This window comes from Etheostoma spectabile, chromosome 15, assembly GCF_008692095.1.
Source record: "Etheostoma spectabile isolate EspeVRDwgs_2016 chromosome 15, UIUC_Espe_1.0, whole genome shotgun sequence".
Lineage (NCBI taxonomy): Eukaryota > Metazoa > Chordata > Actinopteri > Perciformes > Percidae > Etheostoma > Etheostoma spectabile.
In genome coordinates, this window is record NC_045747.1 from 28065367 (window position 1) to 28090193 (window position 24827).

Sequence of the window (24827 nt, forward strand, 5' to 3'; positions counted from 1 at the left end):
GTGTGTGTGTGTGTGTGTGTGTGTGTGTGTGTGTGTGTGCGTGCGTGTGCGCGTGTGCGTGTGTATTATCCCCTTGTTAAAGTTTAATGTCTCTGTTCCACTGTTGTCAGGGAGATTTACCACTGAGCCCTATGGGAAATGTCTGCCCCACTGTAGCCTGATGGCTAACACACACTCCCAAACACACACACACACACCCACACACACATTAGGTTGCACATGTGCATCTGCATGCACAGGATGCATGTATAAATGGCTGTATAAGTCATGTCACCTCCTGTATATCAGTTTCATTACCGCAAGTGAGTCAATGAAGACGGCAAGTGTCCACGCACCCTGGAGGGGAAGTGTGTACGTGTGTGTGTGAGTGTGTGTGTGTGTGTGTCTGTGTCTGTGTGTGGCACTTCACACATGGCTTACTCCAGCACTAGGTCAGGCATGTGTGTGTCTTTATTCCCGAAGCAGTCCATCCCCAGACTGAAGCAGTGACACCGGTTCTCTCTCCTGCATCAGCTAAGTGTGACATAACAGCTCATTTGGACTTGGACATACTGCACTGGCCTTTGAGACCATCATGTCCAAAATCAAATCAGCTGATATAGTTTGTAGTACCTCCTACATACAGTATGTTGTTCAGTTTTCCAGTGGATATTTTTTGTACCAGATGGTAAAAGAGCTCTTGCCTCCAGAGAGAGGAAAACGTCGCCACATCCACTCCGACAGCCTTTCAGTGGATAGAGATGACCTGTCAATCATTTCCATTTTGATTGATTGCATTTATCTATTATTCATTTATCGCATGTGTTCAGATTTTCATTACTGTGTTGGGTAGTAACTGATGATTACATGTAACCCGAATTACTTAATCAGATTACAACAAATGAATAACTATAATCACATTACATTTGAATAAATGTGTAATGAGATTACAGTTACGTACATTGTTAAGGATGACTTTAATACATTTTTTGTTTACATCTTTGAAATATGGCAATTTATGAAATTATAAAACCTTGTTTCACGTTGCCAATTCTAAATGCTGAATATGTTGTTGTATATATCAAAGTAAATTACTTTTTTAATGGTGAACTAACTAGTTTTTTTTAATGATGATTTATGAATAATTAAGTTTTTGATAATCGGACATAGGGTGATTTTTTTTTTTGCGACGATTTAAAAAAAATGTCCCCCAAGAATCAATATTTTTCTTTACCAATGATTCACATACATATTTTCTGTTCATTTTTTTTCCAGCAAAACAGAGCGAAAGCAGAAAAATCCATGTTATGTACTTCTTTACCAATGAAATGTCAGACTGACGTGATGTGCATTCTTCTTACAAAACAATCCGTTTTTTAGAAAAGTCTCATGATATATTGTCTCCAGAAGGGGTTCATTCAACTTTTGTTTTTGTTAAAGAAGGAAAAGAAAATCTCAACATGATCTAATATCAGTGCTCCTAGAATCGCAACAAATATAAAACAATACAAATCGAATCAGCGCCCATGTATTGAGAAAGAATCAAGCGGTATTAAAGCATATCACCCCCCCCACACACACACACACACACACACACACAGTCATTTCATTGTTACGGTTGATGGTATGAGGAGCGCTAATGGCATATCCATATATTCCATATTTGCTCTTAGGTGTTAATACTGTAACCTCGTAATACAGCTGCTTTGCAGCAGAATAACTGCTGAAAGGAAAAGATGAAGAGATCAGGGTGTTTGAAATGTAAATGTGACTAGATGGGAGCAAGGAATAAACACTGTGGCATGATGGGGGATCAGACCTCATTCATTTTTTTTATTTCCTGGATACATACCTCCTAATAGATGCTGCCTCCTATGATATCCTTTGTAGAGCGTTGCAGCTTTATGCCCTAGCGCTACACACACACGCACAGGCACACACACCCACACACACACACACACACACACACACACAAAACACACACACACACATGCTCAAACATACTTGCCCTCAATAATGGTGTGTGCCACCAGCATGAGTAATGGACCATAATGTTGTGCACCTTACTCTTCAATGATTAATATATATCCATTTCTCTCTCTCTCTCTCTCTCTCTCTCTCCTGTACATTTCCTAGAGATGCCAAGTAAGGAGATGAGGGAAGACCCATCTGGTGAAGAGTGAATGAAAGACAAATGGAGTAAAGGAAACAAAAAAAAGAAGAAGAGCAAAAGAAGAGCAGGAGGCAAAGAAGGAGAGGAACAAATCTGACAGAGGAGATTTGAAAGGAAACCAAAGGAGGAGAAAAGGGATAGTGGGCAAGATGTGAAGACCTTCATGAAAGAGGAGAGACAAAGGACCGAGGATTAAATCTGAAGGACAGGAAGCCACACGGGACCAAGAAGCCGGGAGCTTTGGAACGGTAGGAAGAGAAAGCGAGGGACTGGTGGAGGAAGGGGAGGGAGAGAAAACATCTGGATGGTCTCCACAGCGACGGCCAGCAGGTTACCCCCCCTCCGAAGATGGCCTCCAACTTCAACGACATCGTCAAGCAGGGCTACGTGCGCATGCGCAGCCGCAAGCTGGGGGTAAGAGTGTGGGTTTTGTGTGTGCTTCCTCTCCATTCATAATTCATCACAGAAGGATAATCGCGTTACTCAAGTCGACACATGTAATGAGCTAAACCTGGAAAACCATTAGATGTGAGGTGCATTGCAGCTCAGAGGAACTATGAAGCAGATAAAATATCATGCCGGCAGGAAGGCTTGCCGGGAAAACTGGTACACTTTCATTTTCAGTCTTCAAAAAACATTAAAACAAAGAATAACACGGAGGGAACTCCACTTTCTTCTGCTCAAACTGTTCAAAACAGTCCAAAAAAAATCATATTCTCCTCACACATATAGGATTAGGCTTCGCCCCCCCTGTTCAAACAATCCTTGTTAATTGATGTAGGAACTTTACATTAAAAAAAAAGAACATAATGAAGAGTAAATGTCTACATGTATTAACAAAATAGTAAGAGAGGGATCAAAATTGCTAAATAGTTAGAGAGGGAGTGGGTGCTTCCTCACACTATTTTTTGACTCCTGTGATATGTATCCACTCCCACAGTGTAACGAAGGGGATTATGTTGTGTGTGTTATTCAGATTATGTGTACAGTCATTATTTGAGTTTGGATGTATTATTTAGAATACGTCATGCTTTATGAAGTTTTAACAGTCTAAGGCAATCCACGTTGCATCCATTGTATTTATATTTCAGCCATTCTATGTCTGTGATTGCATGTGGTGACACATTATAATGATGCAGAGTTTATGACTTATATATTGCGTTGAACTCTATCACACCCATTAAGCCCCATTGTATTTTAACTTGGCACATTTACACAGCCCAGACTCCATTCAAGTATCGAAATGCGCAATGTTGCACATTAAATGTTATGTGCATAGTAAAATGAATTACAACCTATTCACTGCCTGTGTACAGCAGAGTACGCTTTAAATATTAAATGTCAAAGCGTTTTTTTCTATTTTAATGTCGATATGGTGATGAAAAGAACCGTACAAGTGTGTGAAAATGGAAATGCAAAATGAATTATTGCATTTCCATTTCCATTTTTGCTCAGAAAACACATACACACGTGTACAATTGTGATGCTATTGTGGAATTATTATTAGCATTTTTTAAAGTTTCCATTGGCATTTTTATCACGTCCCCTATAGGCTTCCATAGTATACAGTACAAACTATTACATTTTCCCCTTAATATTGTACAGTGATAAACTGTAGTGAACTCATTTAATGAGTTTACAGCTAAAATAAAAATACATAATTACATGTATTAACACTAGAAGTGCCAGATTCTGAACTCTATAATCATTCTCATAATACATAACCCAATTGCAAGATTTATGCATTTATTGTGTTAGGATATCTTTGATTATTTATTGATTTTGCATTTTAACAAGTTCAATTATACATTGGAGTATACATGTATCAATATTTATGTCATGGCATAGTAAACCATAGCCTAATTATTTCATACTATCACACCAGTGTTTTTTCTTAGAGAAATACATTCAACATAACTCAGAACATGCCAATTACAATTAAACGTATGTCATTTGATTATGAAACATTGTATTTGAACATGTACTGTAAAACCTGCATGAACTTCCTCCATGCAGTTTTATTCGTTAAAGATGTGTGCATTGATTCCAGCCAGGTCAAGGATGTTATGGAATACAGCCACGAAGTCCCGGTGCCTCTGCAAAATAGTCTGAGGAAGGAACTTGTTTTGGTGGAATATGTGTAAATTCAAAAGTAGTTTTAGTCGTGCAGCAGAAAACTCAGATTGGACAGATAGTCTAGCTAGCGGTCTGGATTCACCCTGCAGAGATCTGAGGAGCAGTTAACCATAGTCCTCAGAAATCCACCAGAATTTAGAACGCCAACCCAAAAGAAAGAGGAAGGTAACGGACAACATGAGGGACATAAGGCGGAATGTCAGGCGGTACTGGAGCATACCTGGAAGTGGAACGTCGGGGACAAAGACTACTCTGACAAAAGACAACGTTTGATACCGAGCAGCCAAGAGGCATCTTCAACTATCTGAAAGATTTTAAGAAAGCATACTGCAAAAATCCATCCGTTTAATTATAGATAAAAGATACAGTAAGTTATTACACACTTAAGTTTAAAAACAGTCAAAAGGAACGTCATGGCTGTTCTAGTGTTAAAGCCTGCAGAATCATGCTAATCTGCAGCAATAAGCACAGCAATCCAGTAGTACTCCGTTTCCACCTGTTACAACTCCAGTGTCATCTATTTCAGGAGGTTTTAAAAAAAGTGTCAGTATTTTGAGGGGAGACACTACAGGCAAAAACATAATTTTTCAATTTTGAGTATTTTGCTTCCATAACATGTCTTCTTTCAGACTAGAGGGAGAAAAAAAACATCCAACACACACATTTAGGTGTTTATTTTACCAGAGAATAACAGGAGGACTCAAACGCAAGGCTCAAAATGCAAATGGAGTTATTGTCGGAGGGAGAGTGGAAGTGGGGAAGCAGACGCCAGGGACAGGGTTGCAGTGACGGGGGGGGGCTTGGGGAGTCTCGAGGGTGAGGGTGCTCGGGGATAGCGTGGGAGAGCCAGGAGCGAGGGGGAGACACTGGAGCTTGGAGCGGAGGCGGTAGACGGAGACAGGCTGATGCAGGGTGCCGTGGGAGGGGGACCGAGAGGAGAAGCCAGCTGACCGGAGACGGGGAACAGGAGTGGAGGCAAAGACTGCGGGGGGGTGGGGGGGGGGGGGGACAGAAGAGGTAAGTAACACATACGACACAGAAGCTAGGACACTCGAGAGATCACGATAGCTTTTAAGAGTGTCACCAGGGTGACCGGAGCAACGATCGAGGGAAGATGGGTTGAAGAGCCAGGGTTAATAAACTGTGTTTGATTGAAGATGGCAGGCAGGTTTGAGTGGGGGGGGGAGCAGATGATCGTGGATGTGATTCAGGTGTGCGTTGTCATCTGGCTTCAGCAGGAAGGAGGGGGGAGGAGAAAAAGAAACAGCAGGGACAAAGCAAGGCCGGTTTGACGGAAAAATACAGTTGTCTAAAAATAAACAATTTCAAACAATTTCTCCTACATCCACCAAAAGTTAGCATTAGATAATTAAACTAAACTTACATTTCAAACAAGTTATCATATCAACAAATATGTGTATTCATGCAAGTAATCAACTGGGGAAGTTCCATGGTCATATCTATAATTAATTTGCTTTCCCTATTTACCTGCAGTGTCTCCTCTTAAATCACTTCAATTTCTTTTCCCGGACAGTTTTAATTGTTTTTACCTCACGTGTATGATGTGTTAAGACAGCTAATTAGTGCACCGTAATCAAACCAGTCCTTAAAACATATATTAGTAGCAGGCAGATTTGTATTGGCAGATTGTTTCAGTTGGCTTAGGAGAACTAAGGTTTTAATACAAGGTGTGTTGCTAAATGACAATGTATGAGCTCTTATTGAACGGCTCCATTGTCTGTTCTGTGTACATTGCTGCCTGGGGCTTGAGCTGCATGGGGAATGCTAATTTGAGTGAGCATGACTCACATTTAGATGGCGTATGCAGTGGAATTCAACTTTGCATGACTCATATTATGGAAACGAACAAAAATCAATTTTAGCCAGGTTCTATTCCTCAGCTCATTTCAAGTAATGGTCTCCTCTGCTATCGCTGCTCTCACAGCCTAGCAAGTGTGTGTGTGTGTGTGTGTGTGTGTGTGTGTGTGTGTGTGTGTGTGTGTGTGTGTGTGTGTGTGTGTGTGTGTGTGTGTGTGTGTGTGTGTGTGTGTGTGTGTGTGTGTGTGTGTGTGTGTGTGTGTGTGTGAGAAATAGAACTGGACGATGATATCTTTGGCCACATTGGCGGCATGATTCGAAGGATGGCAATGTTGGTTGGTCCGGTAAAATAAGTGAAAATTAGTTTAAAAAAAGTAGTAAAACTACTAAATGGAGTGACATTAAGTTTTGTACAGACGTTCATTTTCTCCAGAGAATGACTCCTAATGACTATGGGAGTCAGGGTGACCCTCTGACTTCTACCAGTGCCACTATAACGTTCACAGTTGATGATCTTTTGTACAGACGGCTATATCCATAGGCGGAGTTTGACATTCAAACCAGGGGGGAAAATAAAACACTAAAATGTATATCCGTGACATTTAGGCAACCTTTATTGCAATGTTGGCACGGCAAGATGTCCAGACTAGTGCAACAATAATTTTCGTTTTTTTAACCCTTGTATTGTCTCCACTTTCGGGACCCTCTCGTATCCCTCAGGTCAAACTGACCTGTGACTTATTTGGGGTTTTAAAAACAATTCTGAAATAAAATTTTACTTAAAAATCTATTAAAAAATATTGTCTATATCTCAATTTCCAACAATTAAAATAACATATATGTTTAGGGGATGCAATCAGTCTCTACTAGAACACAATTAAAAATGGAAGTGGGATTCGTTTTTTGTCATAAGGTTCATGCATAATTCATGTTAAAAATCCACTATGGAAAAAAAGTGTGTTTTTTTGAATAATTTTCTGAAAGGAATACATCTTTATCACAGAAAATGCGGTAAGGCCATTGATTGTCATGTAGAAAAAATCTAACTTGTACCATTTTTCTTATTTGAAATGGGTCAGTTTGACCCAAATAACATACAAGGGTTAAAAATAGTTTTATTACCTCACACCATTTGGTTGTTTTGTGTTCTTTAAAATATTTATAAAATATCTGGTCATGCCAGACGTAATTATTCCCCTCATTTTTGGAACAATGCAATTACCTGATTCAGCCACCAGGGAAAACTCTGTGTATTAATAAGCTTTCGAGTTTGTTATGGCAAGATATGTATGGCACCAAACAAAAGATGTTCACCTAAAACCCAGGGCTGGAGTACTTGAGTTCGTCGGAGTTTGGATTCAAGATGTTTTTGTGTTGTCTCTGACTTGTCTTGGACTCGGCCGTTGGACTCGCTGAATATTCTGGTTGGTCTCGACCAAGTCCAGTAATATGGTTATTAACCATTGATGAAGCACGCTTGTTCAGAAAACTGCTTTTTGATTTAATTCAAAATCCATCTCGAACGGGCATTGAGAATGGTCTCCTGGTATAAGCCTGGCTGAGTCATATACACCTCAGTGATCAGTCATCAGTCATTTTCATTTTGGCCACAGACATCAGCCAGGCCATTGAACTATAGTTTAAGAATGGGAACATGTCAATTATTTATTATATTCACCTGTGTGTTATTTGTTACATTTTCCATCAGCAGTCCCGGAATAAAAAGACTCAACATCTAAAATGAAAAGTTGAACTTAAGCTTTAAATTAAATTGCTCTACTTAAAGTAAATAGAATGGCCTAATTTGATTTTACATTGTTGTTACTCTGCACTTGCTTTTTGATTAATACAAGTAAAAATGCAAAATGATCATGATTAAATACAAGATATGTCTCTCGCATCACATAAATTATGAACAGGTAAATAAGTAGTCTTGAGGAGGATTTTTTCTGTCTCTACTTGACTGTCTCTGAATTGGACTTGGTCTTGACTTCTCTAGTCCTGGTATTGGACTCGACAAAGGTGGACTTGACTATGTGTCTATGTGTATGTCCCATAACACTTTAATTGCCACTTGCCTCCCTTCCTCGTGTCTTTAACCCCTCCCACCGAGAATGCACGGGAGAGGAAATCATCGGAAGAAAGAGGCAACTAGCAAATGGGTTTTTAAAGGGATGAAACGTCCTTTCCTCTGAAGTATCACATGAATATGTCAGCTGTGTCGGCCGGGTTAGCAACTCCTTCAGCTGCACAGCTTCTGGGATGGCTGCTCTCGTGTGTCCTCGGCTATAGCTCCTCGGTGATCCCTCCTCAATGCTCGGTCCTCGGGGTAGAAATAAGAGCATTGAGACGGGCGTCAAGAAGGGACTGTTCTCACCTCTCTATAGTAAATTAAGAAAGAGTTTGGTTTTTAACATAATTGTGTGTGTACAGTAGGTCCCCTTTTTGGCTAACCAGCAGCAATAGCGTTAATTTAAGTTTTACTTTCAGTTGTAAATTTCCGTCGGAGTCCAGTCAATTGAGTGTGCTGCAGAGCAGGGTGCCAGTGTTGTTTTTTTCCTGCTGCATTTTTCCTTCTTACATTGATGCATTGGATACTATTTGTCCGAAAGTACTGTATGTGTTACTAAAAAAGGTTAAAAGTACTTGGCATATCTTTGGTTTACTGGATTTTTCTAATGTCAAATCACTAAATTGATAGTTAGCATGGCTGTTAGTTGTGACTCTGCATTTTCTGTTGCTATAAATTGTGGGTTTGCACTATATTTGGTTATCTGTATTAGTTTCATCTCATTTCTGTTTGTCTTTTGCTCTTTGATACAGTTTCACAGTATAAGGAGAGGAAAGTTTGTTCATCAAACCCCAAATAAAGTTACGTCTTGAGTTTTTTTGGAGAACTTTACACTGTTAGCTAACTGTTGAGTTTGGATGAAGCAACTCGTTACAAGGACAGCATAGGGACAGAACAACGTCCGGTTCAGCTGAGGACAAAGGAGTCGAGAAGCTATCAAATAAGGGGATTGAGATTCAACCCAACTCTCTCTAGGATGTGTGCTAGGCTCGGTACCCTGTTTCCACTGACCACCGACAGTCCTGGAACTTATCATGTAGCTGCCTAGACCCCCTTAATCTGTAGGAACACAAACCTATACTGTATCCATACATGAACAGGTTTGGTTATTAGAGTCTGGCATGTCACTCTCTCACTCACTCTACCATACGCTGCCCACACACAAATACAGATTCTGCTATTATCTTACTAAGATACGCTACAACGCTGCAGACGCACCAGCACACAAGTATTAATCCTTACAACGACGTAGGCCACTTGTGTAGGCTCGGGCGTTAGCTCTGCATGGAGCCTTGCAGAAACATAAATCCCGCTTAATACCAAAATACCAATTAGTCAACCGATCGACTACAAGGGGGGCAGCCATAATGAATGAGTGTTCTTGTGTTTATTGTTATATAGTTTGGCTCAACAATACATTGCTGTGAAAAAAACTGGATATCCGGCACCCTCTCTCGCTATCTCTGCTATCAGAGCAGCCCTAGTTTTCCTCCATCATGAAGTTGTGGGATGATGCAGATTTGAGAATCTGCTTTTGTCCATTTGTCCGTGCTTATCTGGCTTCTCAGGTAGCATGTATCACTTTAAGATGAGATTCAGGACTTCTAGTCGGGTTAAAGGATGTACATTGGTGGGATAAATCCTGACGGTGAACGGGGGTTAGTGCAGCCCAGGACGGTTGGGATTGGTTTATAGAAATACAAACAAACCAGAGTGTTTTTTTTCCACCTATCACAGAATCGATAGATGATGTAGCCAGACCATACCGCAGCGCTGTGAAGACAGGTCTCAAAATGCAAGACTAGAGGACTTTTGAAATTAAATTGATTGGCACATGAAATGTGCGACTAACACAAGCAACATATGAGCATGGAAGTGGTATTGATTGGCCTGGCCAGCATAGTTTTTATTTAAAAATAATTCACATTAAATGTTATAAACTCATTCATATTTTCAGTACATTTGAGCTGGGTGTCGACTTAACGGGATCAAAGCAATTTGTGTATCCTTTTTCTCCCTCTGCGGTTTTCTGCCTCATTATCTGTATCCTTCCTCCACAGTCCTTCAGTGTCATATCTCTCTCTCTCTCTCTCTCTCTCTCTCTCTCTCTCTCTCTCTCTCCCCGCCCATTTTCATTTGCTCTGTTAATCCATCTTCTCCCAGTGCCAGTTTTGTTCGCAGTCTGCCAATCCGTTGTGTCATGTGTAATGTGAAGCAGTGACACACTACACTTGGCATTACGTTTGGCATCAATGGAATGCAGTTGGCGTGCTTTGGACATTTCTGACAACTACAGAATACAAACAGCATTACAAAAGGAGCTACACTGTACACTGCTTTAATGGCTTCACTTGTTAACTAACACTACAAATATGTAACTTGATAAAAGCATCTAATTTGCATGACTACAGGGCTGTAAACATCTTGATATAACACATAAACGCTCCCAAGCAGGCAAGGTCTTCTGGTTTTCCCATAATGTTCATCTCTGTCCCTTATTTTTATAGTCTATGCTATTAACACATCCAGCAGACACAGAACAACTGCATCATTCCTTTGGAGTTGTGTCTGTTTCTACCTGAGGAATTTAAAACCAACATGCAGTGCCTTTTAAGCTCCGGTTTGGCCTCCACCAGGGTTGGGCATCATTTGGATTTTCACAGTCCTGCTCCCAATTCCAATCCTTCCTTGCGATACCGGAAAAAGGGTTGAAACACACTTATTTCACATATGAGATGAAAATGTTATTTTGATTTAATTCAATGTGAAATAAATCCACACTCTGCTCCATGGCTGCAACACAACAAGCGTCTGCTGGATGTACAGCAGCTGGTACTGCAAACCATATCTGCACGTGTTAAAAATGAATTAAATTTGGAACCGATGATCTGATTTGAATCCAGTTTTTTCAACCGATTCTAATTTTAAAATAAAATCCAATTGAATAGTAATTTTTTAACTTGATTCCAAGTTGTAACCAGGTCTCGATGCCCAAATTTGAGTCTTGAGTCCTGAGGGGAAATTCTCTTTAACTTCTAAATGCTCCACTATTCTTACAAGTTACTCATTAATTGTGTCTGCTGTGTACAGTGGGTTTATCAGAGCTTTTTCATCAAAACCAACAGCAGAGCTTGATGGGAGCGCTGAGAGTGAACAACAGGAGGACATGGATCCAAAACAATAAGCTGAAAGATGCTAAAAAAGTTCTGTAGAGCTAAGTGGAAACCCAGCGCTGGGTGTTAATTCCCTGTGGGCTCATCACTATGACTGCCCCTTTTCACATTACACATTTTACTTATTTTCCATTGTTAATATAAGAATAGTATTAGCGCTGCTTTAAGATGTAATAAGCAGTACTGATGATACAATATATTCACGTCTAGGAATAACATTAACAAAGTCTTCATAAGCCTCAGATGATACCGTGTAGACTGACTGTTTCAGTCAGTGGTCTAACAGTGTTGACGAGACAGGGTTCGAGAGGAGGCCATGAGTACAAAGAGAGGTAAAAAAAAGAGACTTAGCTGAGTTCTCCCTCTGCATCCTCAGGGCAGAGAAGACATGCACAGCTGAGGTCCTCCTCAAGGCTGGGATACACTACTCAAGTCATGCTTAATTTACCTCAGAAGGAACAACAAAGCCAGAGGAAAAAATCCCAGACATGCAAAATCCCAGCGCACGGATCGAAACTAACCTTGCATGCCCCGATGTACCCATGGAGCCCAGATCTTTCCACGCAATTGTCTGTCGTTGGTTTATTATCACAGTCCTCTAAGCATAATGAACTGTTGTATTGATGAGATTGATATTGATCAGCCTCTGGGCATGAGGCAAGAGTTTGAAACCCCCACATCCTCCCTGAAGGGCTCGTCAGTGTCTGAGCAACAGTACTAACCCGGAACTAACCCTTTAACCCTTGTGTTGTCCTCCAGGGTTAAAAAAAACACACATCTGACATTTTTGTCCCTTTTTTCATACTTTTTAAAAGTTTTCATTAACACCACCTTACTACCACTAGTTTTAAACTACTTTCTGGAATTCATCGTCAATAACCCTCATTTATATAGAATTATACCTAATATTTCAGTTAAAAAAGCAGAAATTATGAAATATTTTGACAGAAAAAGCACAGATGAGTTTAGTCAGGAATGAAAGTGATCAATTGTATTTGCAAAGAGCGTTGTTAGAATCCAATCCATTTTTTGTGGTAATTTGGTTAAAAAGAAACCCATATTACAGATATAGACATTTTTTTAAAGGGGTCAAATTTGACCCGAGGACAACAGGAGGGTTAAAACATGGTTTAAAATGGTTTAAAATACATTTAGGTGCGGCACCCATCCACAGCAGGACAATGCATGTCGGTACTCCTGCCTGCTGCTCCAAACTGGCCGATGGTGCCGACCACCATCTAGTATAGCCAACACACTGTCTCTGGAGAAGCAGCGGCGGAGCCAGACATTGTAAACATTACATTTACGGCAGCTATATGCACTAGTAATAAAGACATTTGATAATAGAATGCCTAAAATCTGTACATCATTTAAGAAAATCATGGTAGAAGATCCCGTAGCGCCAACTTCATGTAATGTATCTAACTGTCTTCATCATTCTGAAACCAGAACACAACCAATGTTGAGGATGACTCATTTTTAACTCATGCCACCTAAAGAGAGGCAAATATTGTCTGATGCTACTATTTTTATTTGATGGGTATAAATTTGGCGTAAACAGCATTACTGTTCTTGAAACCTTTTTTGGTTTTACTTTGCTGGAGTAGAGTTAACAGAATGCAATTTAGGTTAGGGGTTAATAGTAATAGAACCATGGCTGCATTGATTGACTCAGGGAAAATGACACAAAGTTGACGTTATTTTAAAACCTTTATAAAAACATTTGGGGGTGTAGGCCCAGAAGTCACCCCCCTCACACCGCCCCTTGTGGATAAGTACCATACAGCCCCACTTCAAATCATCCAAACTACCCCTTTAACCAACCCCCCACTGATTAAGCATGCAGTTGATGCGTTTCTCTCAGATGGTTAATAGGCAGCAAATCTAAAAGCACATGTGAGATGTGTTTGTACCATCTGTCCAAACACTTAGGTGTGCTTTATGGGGATGAGGAAATGAATGCTTGTCTATTCAAGTCTATTCATCCCCCCCCCCACACACACACACACACACATTCTGTTTGTAGCAGTAAAATACCCAGTAAAATCAATCCACACACTGAAGCGTTGGATCCATTCCAAACTTCGAGATTAGTAGGCAAAACACTCCTTCGATGGGTGTGTATTTGAATATGGAGGGAGCTGTATTTATTGCATGACACCACCATTCAAGTAGTTCTTGGACATTTCCAGTAGTGGCACATTCTGGACGGATTGGAGTACCGAGAATAATGCATCCATACACCCACAAAACAAAAATGGTCAGCTCCACTTTGTGTTTCAAACACTTAAAGGTCCCATGACATGAACATTTCACATTATGAGGTTTTTTAACATTAACATGCGTTCCCCCAGCCCGCCTTTGGTCCCCCAGTGGCTAGAAATGGCGATAGGTGTAAACCGAGCCCTGTGTGTCTGCATTAGAGTTTGACCGATAAAGAATTTTTATGGCCGATACGATTCAAATATTTGTTTTTGTTTTTTAAACAATATGCTGATACATCACCTGATATACTGGATATATTTTTTTTTAAATCCAGAATCGCGTTACAAAACATAAACATATTTCCCTAACCTGAGTTATTTGTAGTTATTTATGAGTTCTCACTCAAATAATATGATACTAATTTGTTTTATTGTCACGACAGAACAGAGGGACATCAAAATATATTAAAGTTCTGATAAATAAAATGTATAAAAATACAAACTTAAGATGTGAAACTTAAAGTCCTTTGAACAAAAACACATTAACAAAAAAAATAATCAGTGTTGCCAACAGGGACGTTGTAGAGCGTCCTCTGGTGGACAGACTGCGCAACACTAACATGGTTGACAGTCCGTTTTTATTTTTTAAATATTCATTTATCAGAATCATTTATTTGTCATTTTGGATGATTCTGTTGCATGAATATTTAAAAAAAAAAGAAATTAAAAAAATTGGCCATTATAATTGCAGATACTGATATAACGGGAAATGCCTAATATCGGCCAATAATATCGGCCCGCCGATATATCGGTCGGTCTCTAGTCTGTATTCAGATTCCAAATTTACCTGATGGCTTTTAAGGGAGGACTCTAATGAAGGAATGTTTAAAGTTTCAGTTACATGAAGTTAATATAGCAAACTCGACAGCAAACAGCTGCTTAGTTACACGCCCAGCTGACATGGAGACGCATCATCCTTCGTTTGCAGTCGTGTTTGTTGTCACCTGATGGATGTAAACCACATGTTCACACTCCTTTCAGCTCTGTCTCGGTTTCCACCTCCTCCTGAGGGAAATATCTGGCTCTTCGGCTGCAACACGCTCCTGTGTTCATGTTTTTGAGGGTTCATCCCTGCAAGCTACACCTTTCACGCACAGTCATTTGTTTCGGAATGAAACAAATCCAAGCGTCGAGCAGGAATCACACAAACCCATTCTGAAAATGCATTGAACAACGTCATGGTACATTGCGTATTTTCCTCCTATCGTGCAGCCCTTATGATAGTAGTACATAGTATAGCTTATTTAGACTAAAAATCAACATTTAACATAGTAAAAAAGAGTGCTTTTATCAGTCTGTGCAATGAAAAAAGTACATGATCTTTTTCACAGTTCAGTCCAGGCAGTCTCCCACTCAGCCTGCCGCATCCAGTTTGTCTCTACTCAGGCCATAGAACCTGTAAATGTGTTTTATGTGCCTTGAAGGCATGATTATGTAAGCAGCCCTCTGAGACTGATACCTTAGCCTGCGCTAGCTGCCTGATCCGGCCCTCAGCTTCACCTCTCCTCTCAGCACTGCTGACCCGCCTGCTCCTCCGCAATATCCTCCTCCGCTCCTCATCTGCTGCATCCCAACAGGGAAATTCAGGTCTCTCAGCAGTGCTGGGACGATATGCTTTTGTCCATATTGGATTCTTTCAGGATGCCTGAGTGCTGATTGGATTTGTATTGTGATTTTAGAAGTATTGCAATTTGATAGTATTTGAGTATTTTGTTTTTCGTTTCCTTCTTTAACAATAACAATCCAGGCATTTTTATGAGGTTTGTATGATTATCAAACAAAAACGTTTGCACAACAATTCCTATGATATTCCTCGGAATGACTGCGACCGCCGACCAGTCATGTGACAAAGTTTAGCCGACTAGTCACATGACACTTAGGTGTAGCCTACAAAAGGTGACTATCCTGTGGTGACAACACTGAGGTTTAGGCACCAAAACAACAAATCTTAGCAAGTTAACATGTGTTTGTGTATGTGTTTCCCCTTAACTTCTTTCCGGACACAAACTCTTCTCCCCGACTTAAAAGCCCTGTGTTGTCAGACCTAAATCTCCACTCTGACCTCCTCCTCTTCATGGATCTTCGTGTTCTTATACAGCAGCAGTCAATGTGGTGCTGACAGTAATAAATATGCGCAATACATACAAATTACAGTACGGTTTCTTGTATGAAAGTTTATGTATGAATGGTTCATAAGACTGCCTGTGGCAATGTATCTTGACAATGTGCTGGTTATGCTTTCCTAGTTAATTTTTCTGACTCACTCTGATTTAAGCACTCTTAAGAACCATTTTGATGTCAACTGATAGATGTTGTGACACATTGTAAAGAGAAATACAAGTTTGGTACACAACCAGGCGTGACAAATAGTTCCAAGTGTTGTGTGAGTGTTCAACGTGTTCATTCTGCAAAGTAATATTATTTCTGACATTTTTAATCAGGCATCTGAAGGCAGCGTGACGTTATTATGTCGACAGTTTATGCAACATAAAACTCAGCAAATGGAAGTTTGCATGCAGAAAGAGATGGACCTATGAGATGTGGTGTGAAGTTATGACCCCACTACACAAGAGCGCTCAGACACGCACCCACACACAGACACCAACCGCCAGTCAGAAACTATGGGAAAATGGTTATATATATATATATATATATATATATATATATATTAGAAATCTGAAATAGTGTGTGAATGCATGCACACTGGGTTGCCAGCATCTCTGTGCTCTCGGCCCTCGCCCTCCTACACACACTCTTTCCAAACTTCATGTGTCCACCCATGTCCTCGGAACAACTTTCCGCCTGTAAAGGCTGTATTTCTGGCTGCTAAATATAATTTACTGTGAAAATTTTTTGTCTGCATGCATGCAGATATAGCAGATACAGTATGTGCACACACTAACAAAAGACTGTCCTTCTAAGAAAAATGACAGTATTAGTTGTACTGCCAAACCCCATATTTCTATGTTCAGCACCCTCTAGCTTGTAGCACTTAAATTTGTCAGATGGACAAAAAACATTTCCAGTTGAATGCCTATGTTACTATGTGACTGCTAGATGTCTAAAAAAGTATAATTTTGGTAACATTTTAGACATAACATTATAAGACCATATGCATGGTGTTCATCTTATTGTGCAAACTTAAAAATGGACAAAGGAAGGCAGATGTGTATGCAACTTTTTAGGTCTGTCAACATTGGTAGGGACAGGTCATCTGGTAAAAAATCCAGTATCGCAATATATATTGCAGGAGGAGAAAAAAATCTTGCAATAATCTTTTTTTTTTTCAATAGCCTGCATATGTCCGTGGTGCTGTCCGTGGTGCTGAAGTAGCAGATTGAAATTGTAACTTTTATCTCTTCATCTTGGATCTATAATTTTCTCTGAAATATACGAATAAAAAAAAGATACTACGGGGGCTGTTCCCCCTGTGAAATATGACAACATCACTTACTAATGTAAGTTTTATCCATTGAAGACGTTTTAATATATGCTATGCTTGAAACAGTAGGGCTCATGACCATTCAGCCGTTAAGGTTGCCAGATCTTCAGGGAAAATATTCCCCATATCTCGCTTTCTCCTCGTACTTGGATATGTCCTGACATTGCCAGATCGTGCTCCACAGCGCTGTGTAGGAGGGTCAGGCTAGTCCACACAGCATTTCAGGATGGAAGAAAAACATGTTCTGGTTTTGGGGTTTTCTTTAAACCAATCATAATCGTCTTGGGGGGTGCTAAGCGCCAGACGCAATGACGGTGCGGCTGCATAATAACCTCGGGAGTCGGGAAGGAATCTGTTTTGGTGAAATGTGTACATTTAAAAGACTGGACAGATAGTCTTGCTAGCAGTCCGGATTTACCCTGCAGAGATCTGAGGAGCAGTTAACCAAAGTCCTCAGAAATCCACCTGAGGTTAGAACACCAACACAGAAAAAGAGAAAGGTGGAATCTCCTGTGGCACCTGAACAATCCCAGAAATGAAACATCATCAATATAGACTAGAACATGTCTACCTTCCTACCCTACTTGTGTACCGTCTGTTTTTAAATGTACGCCTATGTTAAGACAAACACATTATTAACGCAGAAATCTCAAATGAAAATGTGCAAATCTTTCTGCATGCAGAGAGGTAGTGAGTTGTTAAATGTGTGTTTTTCTTTTGTTATTTTGGGTGAAAGGACCCCTTTTTGACGCAAATAAACACATCAAAAATCTTTGATCACATCCCATGATGCAGTGCTCTCCTCATTCTCCCGTGCAGACTGATGATGGTACTGTCAACACTGCATTGGAGGTTACACAGTGATGTGCAGCACATTCTGGCCAACATCGCATATGATGGAATATGTATGGGAGGCATTGAAATGAGTCTGGAGGAGTTAACCGCCTCCACATTGATAAGTGAAGCACCCAGATGATCACTCAAAACCTTTATCTTGGCCGCTGTTGGCACTGCCCTTGCTTTCCGTGAGAGGAGCAGGCCAAAGTCATTGCCAAAAATAGCAGCTAGACGTAGACGCGGAGCTGAAAGGAGTCATGTGCTATACCGTGAGTCTCCAGGCGGTAGGACCACACAGCAGAGGTGGCAGCCTAAAGCTTACTGAAGAGCATAAGATAAGATCAGTCTTTAATGATGCCTGTGAGGACATCAGGTAGAGAGGGACGCAGCATTCCCAGAGGCACTGCAACAGCACATCGATCCACCGTGCCCCAAAGCTGATTGTCCTGCTGGGAAAAGATGTGTCTAATCAGATCGGAGTAGGTCGCACTTGTTTGTGCAGCTGGCCTCCTTGTCTGGGAATTGAACCCTGATCTCCTTGTGATTGGCGGGCATGGTGCTCTGTCAGAGGAATGTGCTTTTGTCTGCTTTAGAAAAACGTCCATCAAGATGCACTAGACGAAGGCTAGTCTCACATTGACAGACCTTCTTCACAGCACTGTGGAGTAAGGTCTGGCTACACCTAGGCCATAGGGAGAAAATCAGATATCACGATATTCTTGACCAAATACCTCGATATCAATATTGTGGAGATATTATAGTGTTGACAATTGGTGCTTCAACAAAATATCTTCAAAAACCAGATATCACGATATCCACCATATATCACGATATTCTTGACCAAGTACCTCGATATCGATATTGTGGAGATATTATAGTGTTGACAGTTGGTGCTTCAACAAAATATCTTCAAAAATCAGATATCACGATATTCACGATATATCAAGATATTCTTGACCAAATACCTTGATATCGATATTGTGGCGATATTATAGTGGTGACCATTGGTGCTTTGACAAAATATCTTCACACTAAGATTTAAGAAAAATAATCATCAGTAATGTGGACATAACGTCTAAGTGGGGAAAATGTAAATAATAGAAAAGAAAAGTACATATCTTTACTGTAATGCAGCCTGTAAAACCAGTAGAAAAAAAAACACATGTCATATCAGGATATTACAATATCCAAAGTCTAAGACCTAAGATACCTAGTCTCATATCACGATATTGATATAATATTGATATATTGCCAAGCCCTAGCTACACCACACACACATTCTGGGATAGGAGAAAACAAACACTCTGGGTTGTTTGCATTTCTTTAAACCAATCACAATCGTCTTGGGTGACCCTAAGCTCCAGACTCAGCGACGGTGGCTCTGCAAAATTGTCAAAAGAAAACGCCACGTACAATATGCAATTAATTTAACTGGTCACACAGTACAGTAATGTGAGCTATTTAAATTAGCTGGATACTTGGTTTAATTTGCTCTTACCAGTGTATTGCTGTGTGTACTTCGTCCACAGCAATCCCACCAATCGGTCCCAAAACGTCCCAGTGAGGAAGGGAATGCCGTAAACATATTCTTTGTAAATCTATCCAATCATTCCCCAAAAGAACCAAGCAGGTCTGTCGTGTCACACAATCCAACTTGTCTTCAAAACTTGCCATTTTGCCAGCTTTCCAGCTCAAATTCTGTTGTTTCCAGTAGCGAAAATGTACTTCTGTTGCTCCAGACTAGTGGACGGCTAACCAAAATTTAGTCTATTGGACGTGGGATCGACACTGGGCTGTGGTCAGTAGTCTTCACTGATGAACGTTACTGTAGAAGGAAGCAGTGAAACAATGTGTGGCAGCAAAGGACATGCTTGCTCAGCAGACCTCTTCTTAATAACATTGTTATATGTACAACACATTTAATGTGTCAGGGTTTCAACTCTTGCCCAGTGAGAGCAGGTTGCACACTGGTCAGGCTCCTTACAGTATAATCTTTATTTGACCATGACATTTTAATCTTAAACCTTGGGGGGGAAAGTAATTTAGGCATAAATAAATCATGAGAACGACCAGAATAAGCTTTAGATTTTATTGAGAAATGATTCCTAGAGCTGTGGATATAAGCAATCTTACATGCTAGTCTAAGCTGGTTAAACATGACCTGCATGTTAACAAGTCACTGTGGCCATGCTGTCGTGCCAACATTTGCATTTCAACTTTAAATGGTCAGAAAACACCAGAAGAAACGGCTGCTTCTACCTGTTTGCCCTGAAATGTGTGCAATGTGTGTATGCTGTGTTGATTTTTTTTTATATTATATTATTGCAGGCATGATGTTGGAAGACATGTGGTTATTAGTGTCATGATCGGGGCTAGGTTTTGCAGACGTGCCGCATTGCGTGTATCTTGTCCTGACAACACAGAATTCTAAAACGTCAAAATGTTACGGCAGGTCGGCTGGCACCTGTCCTGATCAACACTCAGAACACAGGCAATGTACCAAAACACACCTTTTTATCAGCTTTTAAATCAGCTGCATGAGTCCGGTAGTATTAAAAGATCGCCAGTTGGCTCAATTCTCACTTATTTACAGCGACTATTTCAGATTCCACACAATCTCCAGCCACCGTGGATGTCCAAGAGCTCTGGCTGCTGCACATGATCACAATGTGTGGAAGCTTTCATACACCAAACCATATTTTTGCATAGTGTCTATGCAAACCCTATATTTTAAATATGTACATAGTTGCTCTCAGGACTGTGCATCACATTCCCTACTTACATTTTATATTTTAATATTTTCTGTTGACACTGTAAAGGGGTTGCTTAAATCTCGTTGCACAGGTACTGCACTTGTGTACAATGACAATAAAGGCATTCTATTCTTTTGGACTAAATAACAGCTTCAATGTTCCATTTTTTTTGTAAAGTATAAAGTATTTTGTAAAGTATAAAGTATTTTTTAAAGTATAAGGTATTTTGTAAAGCGCTAACGTCACCATCCCTACAGACAGCAGCCACAACACACAAAGGGCACCGTACTTTAACCCTTGTGTTGTCTTCCCGTCAAAATTGAAAATCAACAAATTTTGTCGACGCTTTTTAGCGATATTTTTAACTTTTTCTTACGTTTTTGTATTTTTTTTCCAGCAATTTTGATGCTTTTTTCCCATGTTTGTCTTTTTTTTTTGGGACATTTCCAACACTACGTAACACTAACCTATCAACTTTAGTTTTACAGTTATTTTAGGAATTTATGGTCAATAAACCTCATTTATAGGAAATTATACCTAATGTTTGAGATAGAAAAGCAGAAATTAGGAATTATTTTGACTTAAATTACAAGAAAGTATGTTGATGGATAATCACAGACTGGAATATGTCAACTTTTACTCAATACTATTTCAAAACCACTTCAATGTTTTTTTCCAAATGCTATAAAATTGAATAAGACGCCTCAAAATGACCCATCAAAAATCACCCATGTTATTTTAGGGAATTACAATTAGGTAGTTAAAAAGAACATTGATATAGGAAAACGGGACGATTTGACCCGAGGACAACATGAGGGTTAAACCACCACCCAAATTAGCTTTTTAATGTCTACTTCATGTTGAGGACACATATCTTGTGTTGCACCACTGAATGACTTATAAACAAACGTGCCCTGATAAACTCAGTTTGCCAAAATCTCGCCAAAATGCAACCTGGGGTCTTCTTGTGAATATACCCAAGTCAGACTTTCACTTAAAAGCGTAATTAGGACTTTTAAGATTTACCGTATTTTCATTGCTCTCCGAATGCAACATAACAGGGAGAAGAGTAAAGATGGAAAGCCCCTAAAGCTTAGTTCCATATAAATGAGCAAAGAATTCGTTGTTTTGTCGTTTTGTGAAAAACAATATTGACCTTGTTGAAAAAAAGGAGCTTCATATAGGAACGACCTTTCCTCCTATGGAGTCCATGCAGCGTGACTCAACAAGTTTAACTGACTTATTATCCGAAGAATAATATCTACAATCTGTGCCCTCCTGTTTATTGTATAGCAGTAAGTCTGCCCCCTGAGACCCGTTAATCAGCACCAATGGCGATTGAATTTAAAATCCTTGTTGTTAATTACAAAGCCGTTTGCCGTCTCTTTTCCATGGATCGGACACGTAATGGGCTCTGCTGTCTTTTGGACAGTCACCCAGCCTCCCCGGCTGCTGCCAGGGGACGGGAGCTTGTACATCATGTCAGCTCGTACCGATTATTGTTACTGGGGGTTAAGGAAAATCTCACTGCAGCACATCTCATTTCACATACGTTAAGAATGTTCTGGAGACCTTGATGAACAACGCAGAGGCATGTTATTAACTCTCAATTGAGGAGACAATTAAGGAGGCAGGACAGGTTAACCACAAAGTCTTATTGTGACGTCCTGTCCCAACTCTCTGAAGTTCCTGTCCTCCCTAAGGCAAGGACAGGAATCGCTAAGACATTCTCTCTCTCTCTCTCTCTCTCTCTCTCTCTCTCTTTCTCTCTCTCTCTCTCTCTCTCTCTCAGTACAGCACAGTAATATAATACTGTTGCAAAACACGGGAACCATGTATTGATCTTTTATAATATAAATTGCACATGAGAAATTAATTTAATTAATTAATTGTTTTTGTTTTTTCTGTCCACTAGGAAGTGCAGTTGAGTTTTTTTTGTCAAACTGGCAAAGTACATACTTCTATATGTGTTCATTCATAGTTTTGATGCCTTCAGGGATAATCTACAATGTAAATAGTCATGAAAATAAAGGAAACGCATTGAATGAGAAGGTGGTTCCAAACTTTTGGCCTGTACTGTACGTTCCTCTGATCTTAACTATTAGTCAACATAATTCATAATTTCTGCTTTAGCAGCTCAAACATTAGGTATAATTCTATACTTATTATTATTATGACTTGTTATTGACCATGGATTCTAAAAAGTAGTGTAAGGCTGAATACCATTTCTCCATCTTACCCCTACCCCTTGGCCCTTACCCCTACCCCTTGGCCCTTGAAACCAAGGGGTGAGGGGTAGGGGTGAAAACATACCCCTATGAAATGGGACACCACTTGGTGACATCACCATGCAGTATTGATCACAAACTTCCAAGATGCCGTCTCTGTCTGTTGATTGTGTGGGTTTGGACAACAGTGTCATATGGATTTAAATATTTATATATTTTAGGTTCACTTTGGTGGTGCAGAGGCAGATGTTCTTATCTGTGTAGTACTTAGGTCTGTTTGCAATACCTATGTGTATACACATGTATCATGTATACATACATATACACCCTGTATACATGGTGTGTGTATATCTGTTTCAGTTATCACCGTTTGAATGTCATTGATGTTCACAAAAACATTTTGTTGACAAAAATCTGCTTTATGGTGATAAATGAACACATAACCGGCACAAAACGTTACATAAATGATGTTACAGAACCATTGTCAACTATTAGAACATAACTAACATGTCGCAACATAAAAAGGCTTCAAATGTGTAAAACTAAAAAAATCAAACAAGAACACAAAACAAACAAATTAACTACAGCTGTTCTGATATTCAGACCAGTCTGAAGCCTGTTGGCCAGTAACCCCCCCCTCCACATATCATCAGTGTCCGTACAAAACAAACAACAACAACAAGTGCATGAAAATGACAGGAATTAATACAATGATACAATAATACAGTACCAATGCAATAATGAATGGGTACAACATGAACACGGATTAGGAAACGTCTGCGTTTTCAGCCCCAAAGTGGACCAGCGCTGTGTCCTCCTGTGTGATCAGGGCGGGGATATGTGAAGCACGTAGCGATGTTACGTAGACCGTTAATATTATATATATATAGCTATACAATCTATGCGATGTATAAGTCCATTCAAGGCAGAAATATGGGGACTGTTCAACGTTAGCGTTAGCGATTAACGTAGCGATTAGGTTAGCATTGCAAGCTAGCGATTTTTAAAAAGTTTCAGTTAGGACCAATGGTTGCAAGTATACATGTACAGGACTGCATAGACCACAAAACAAGACTGTCGCAACTTTTAAATCAATTATTTAAGCCGAAAGTACTTACATTCATGAGTCTCTCTGGCCATTGATGCCGTGTGTTTTCTAGGACGGTCGCATCAACACTAGGTTTCAAGGGCTATACCAGCCATTGGTCTATCCCCTACCCCTCGGTCCTAATAGGTATTGGGACAGCACTACGTCCCGCGTGAACGCGCAAAAGCTAGGGAAAGGGGTAAGGGGTAGGGGTAAGGGGAAGGAATGGGATTCAGCCTAAAACTAGAAGTAAGGTGAAGTTAGTGAAATAAAAAAATTCTACTTTGAAAATGTAAATAAATTGAAAATTTTGATACAAGGGTAAAAATCTTTTTGACCCAGGAGGACAACACAAGGGTTCATTTAGAATGGCTTCGGAACAATAGGTTATTAAGAGGTGGGTAAACGCTATTTGAAGGTCGGTAAACGCTGTTTCCAAATTTCGGGAGGTGCGTAAACGGCATTTTTGTGTGTTTAGCCTAAAATACATCCCTGAACGATGGCTGTTGTAATGAAGAATACGACAAAATAACTGCGTCGAGCTAGTGTTGCCGGTTTCATTTATGAAAGTAAAAGTCGCTCCGCATATGCACAACATGTTATGTCCAACGTGTTGTAGCTTGTCAGACTGGCGATCAGATTTGAAAATATTAGAGGTTGCCCAAGCCTATCTGTGCGCCTGCCCACCCACTCTACTGGAGCATGTGTACTTCTTTCTTTGAATTTTTTATTAATAAAAATAGTAACGGTAAACCTGAAAGTCACTCTGACCTGATCTTTCTGCAGAAATGTGATTATTGTTGTGATTTGAGTTGGACTTTAAGCATGCACGCACACACACACACACACACACACACACACACACA

General features: G+C 40.0%; 1 protein-coding gene across 1 annotated transcript in view; it reads left to right on the top strand.

Moving 5' to 3' along the window:
* Window positions 1-24827, top strand: part of dok4 (docking protein 4) — a 120947-nt gene that overhangs the window by 40655 nt on the left and 55465 nt on the right. The window contains exon 3 of the mRNA XM_032538254.1: window positions 2116-2566. Coding sequence (XP_032394145.1) covers window positions 2501-2566 — 66 coding nt within the window. The 5' untranslated portion in view covers window positions 2116-2500. The remainder of the gene's footprint in view (window positions 1-2115; window positions 2567-24827) is intronic.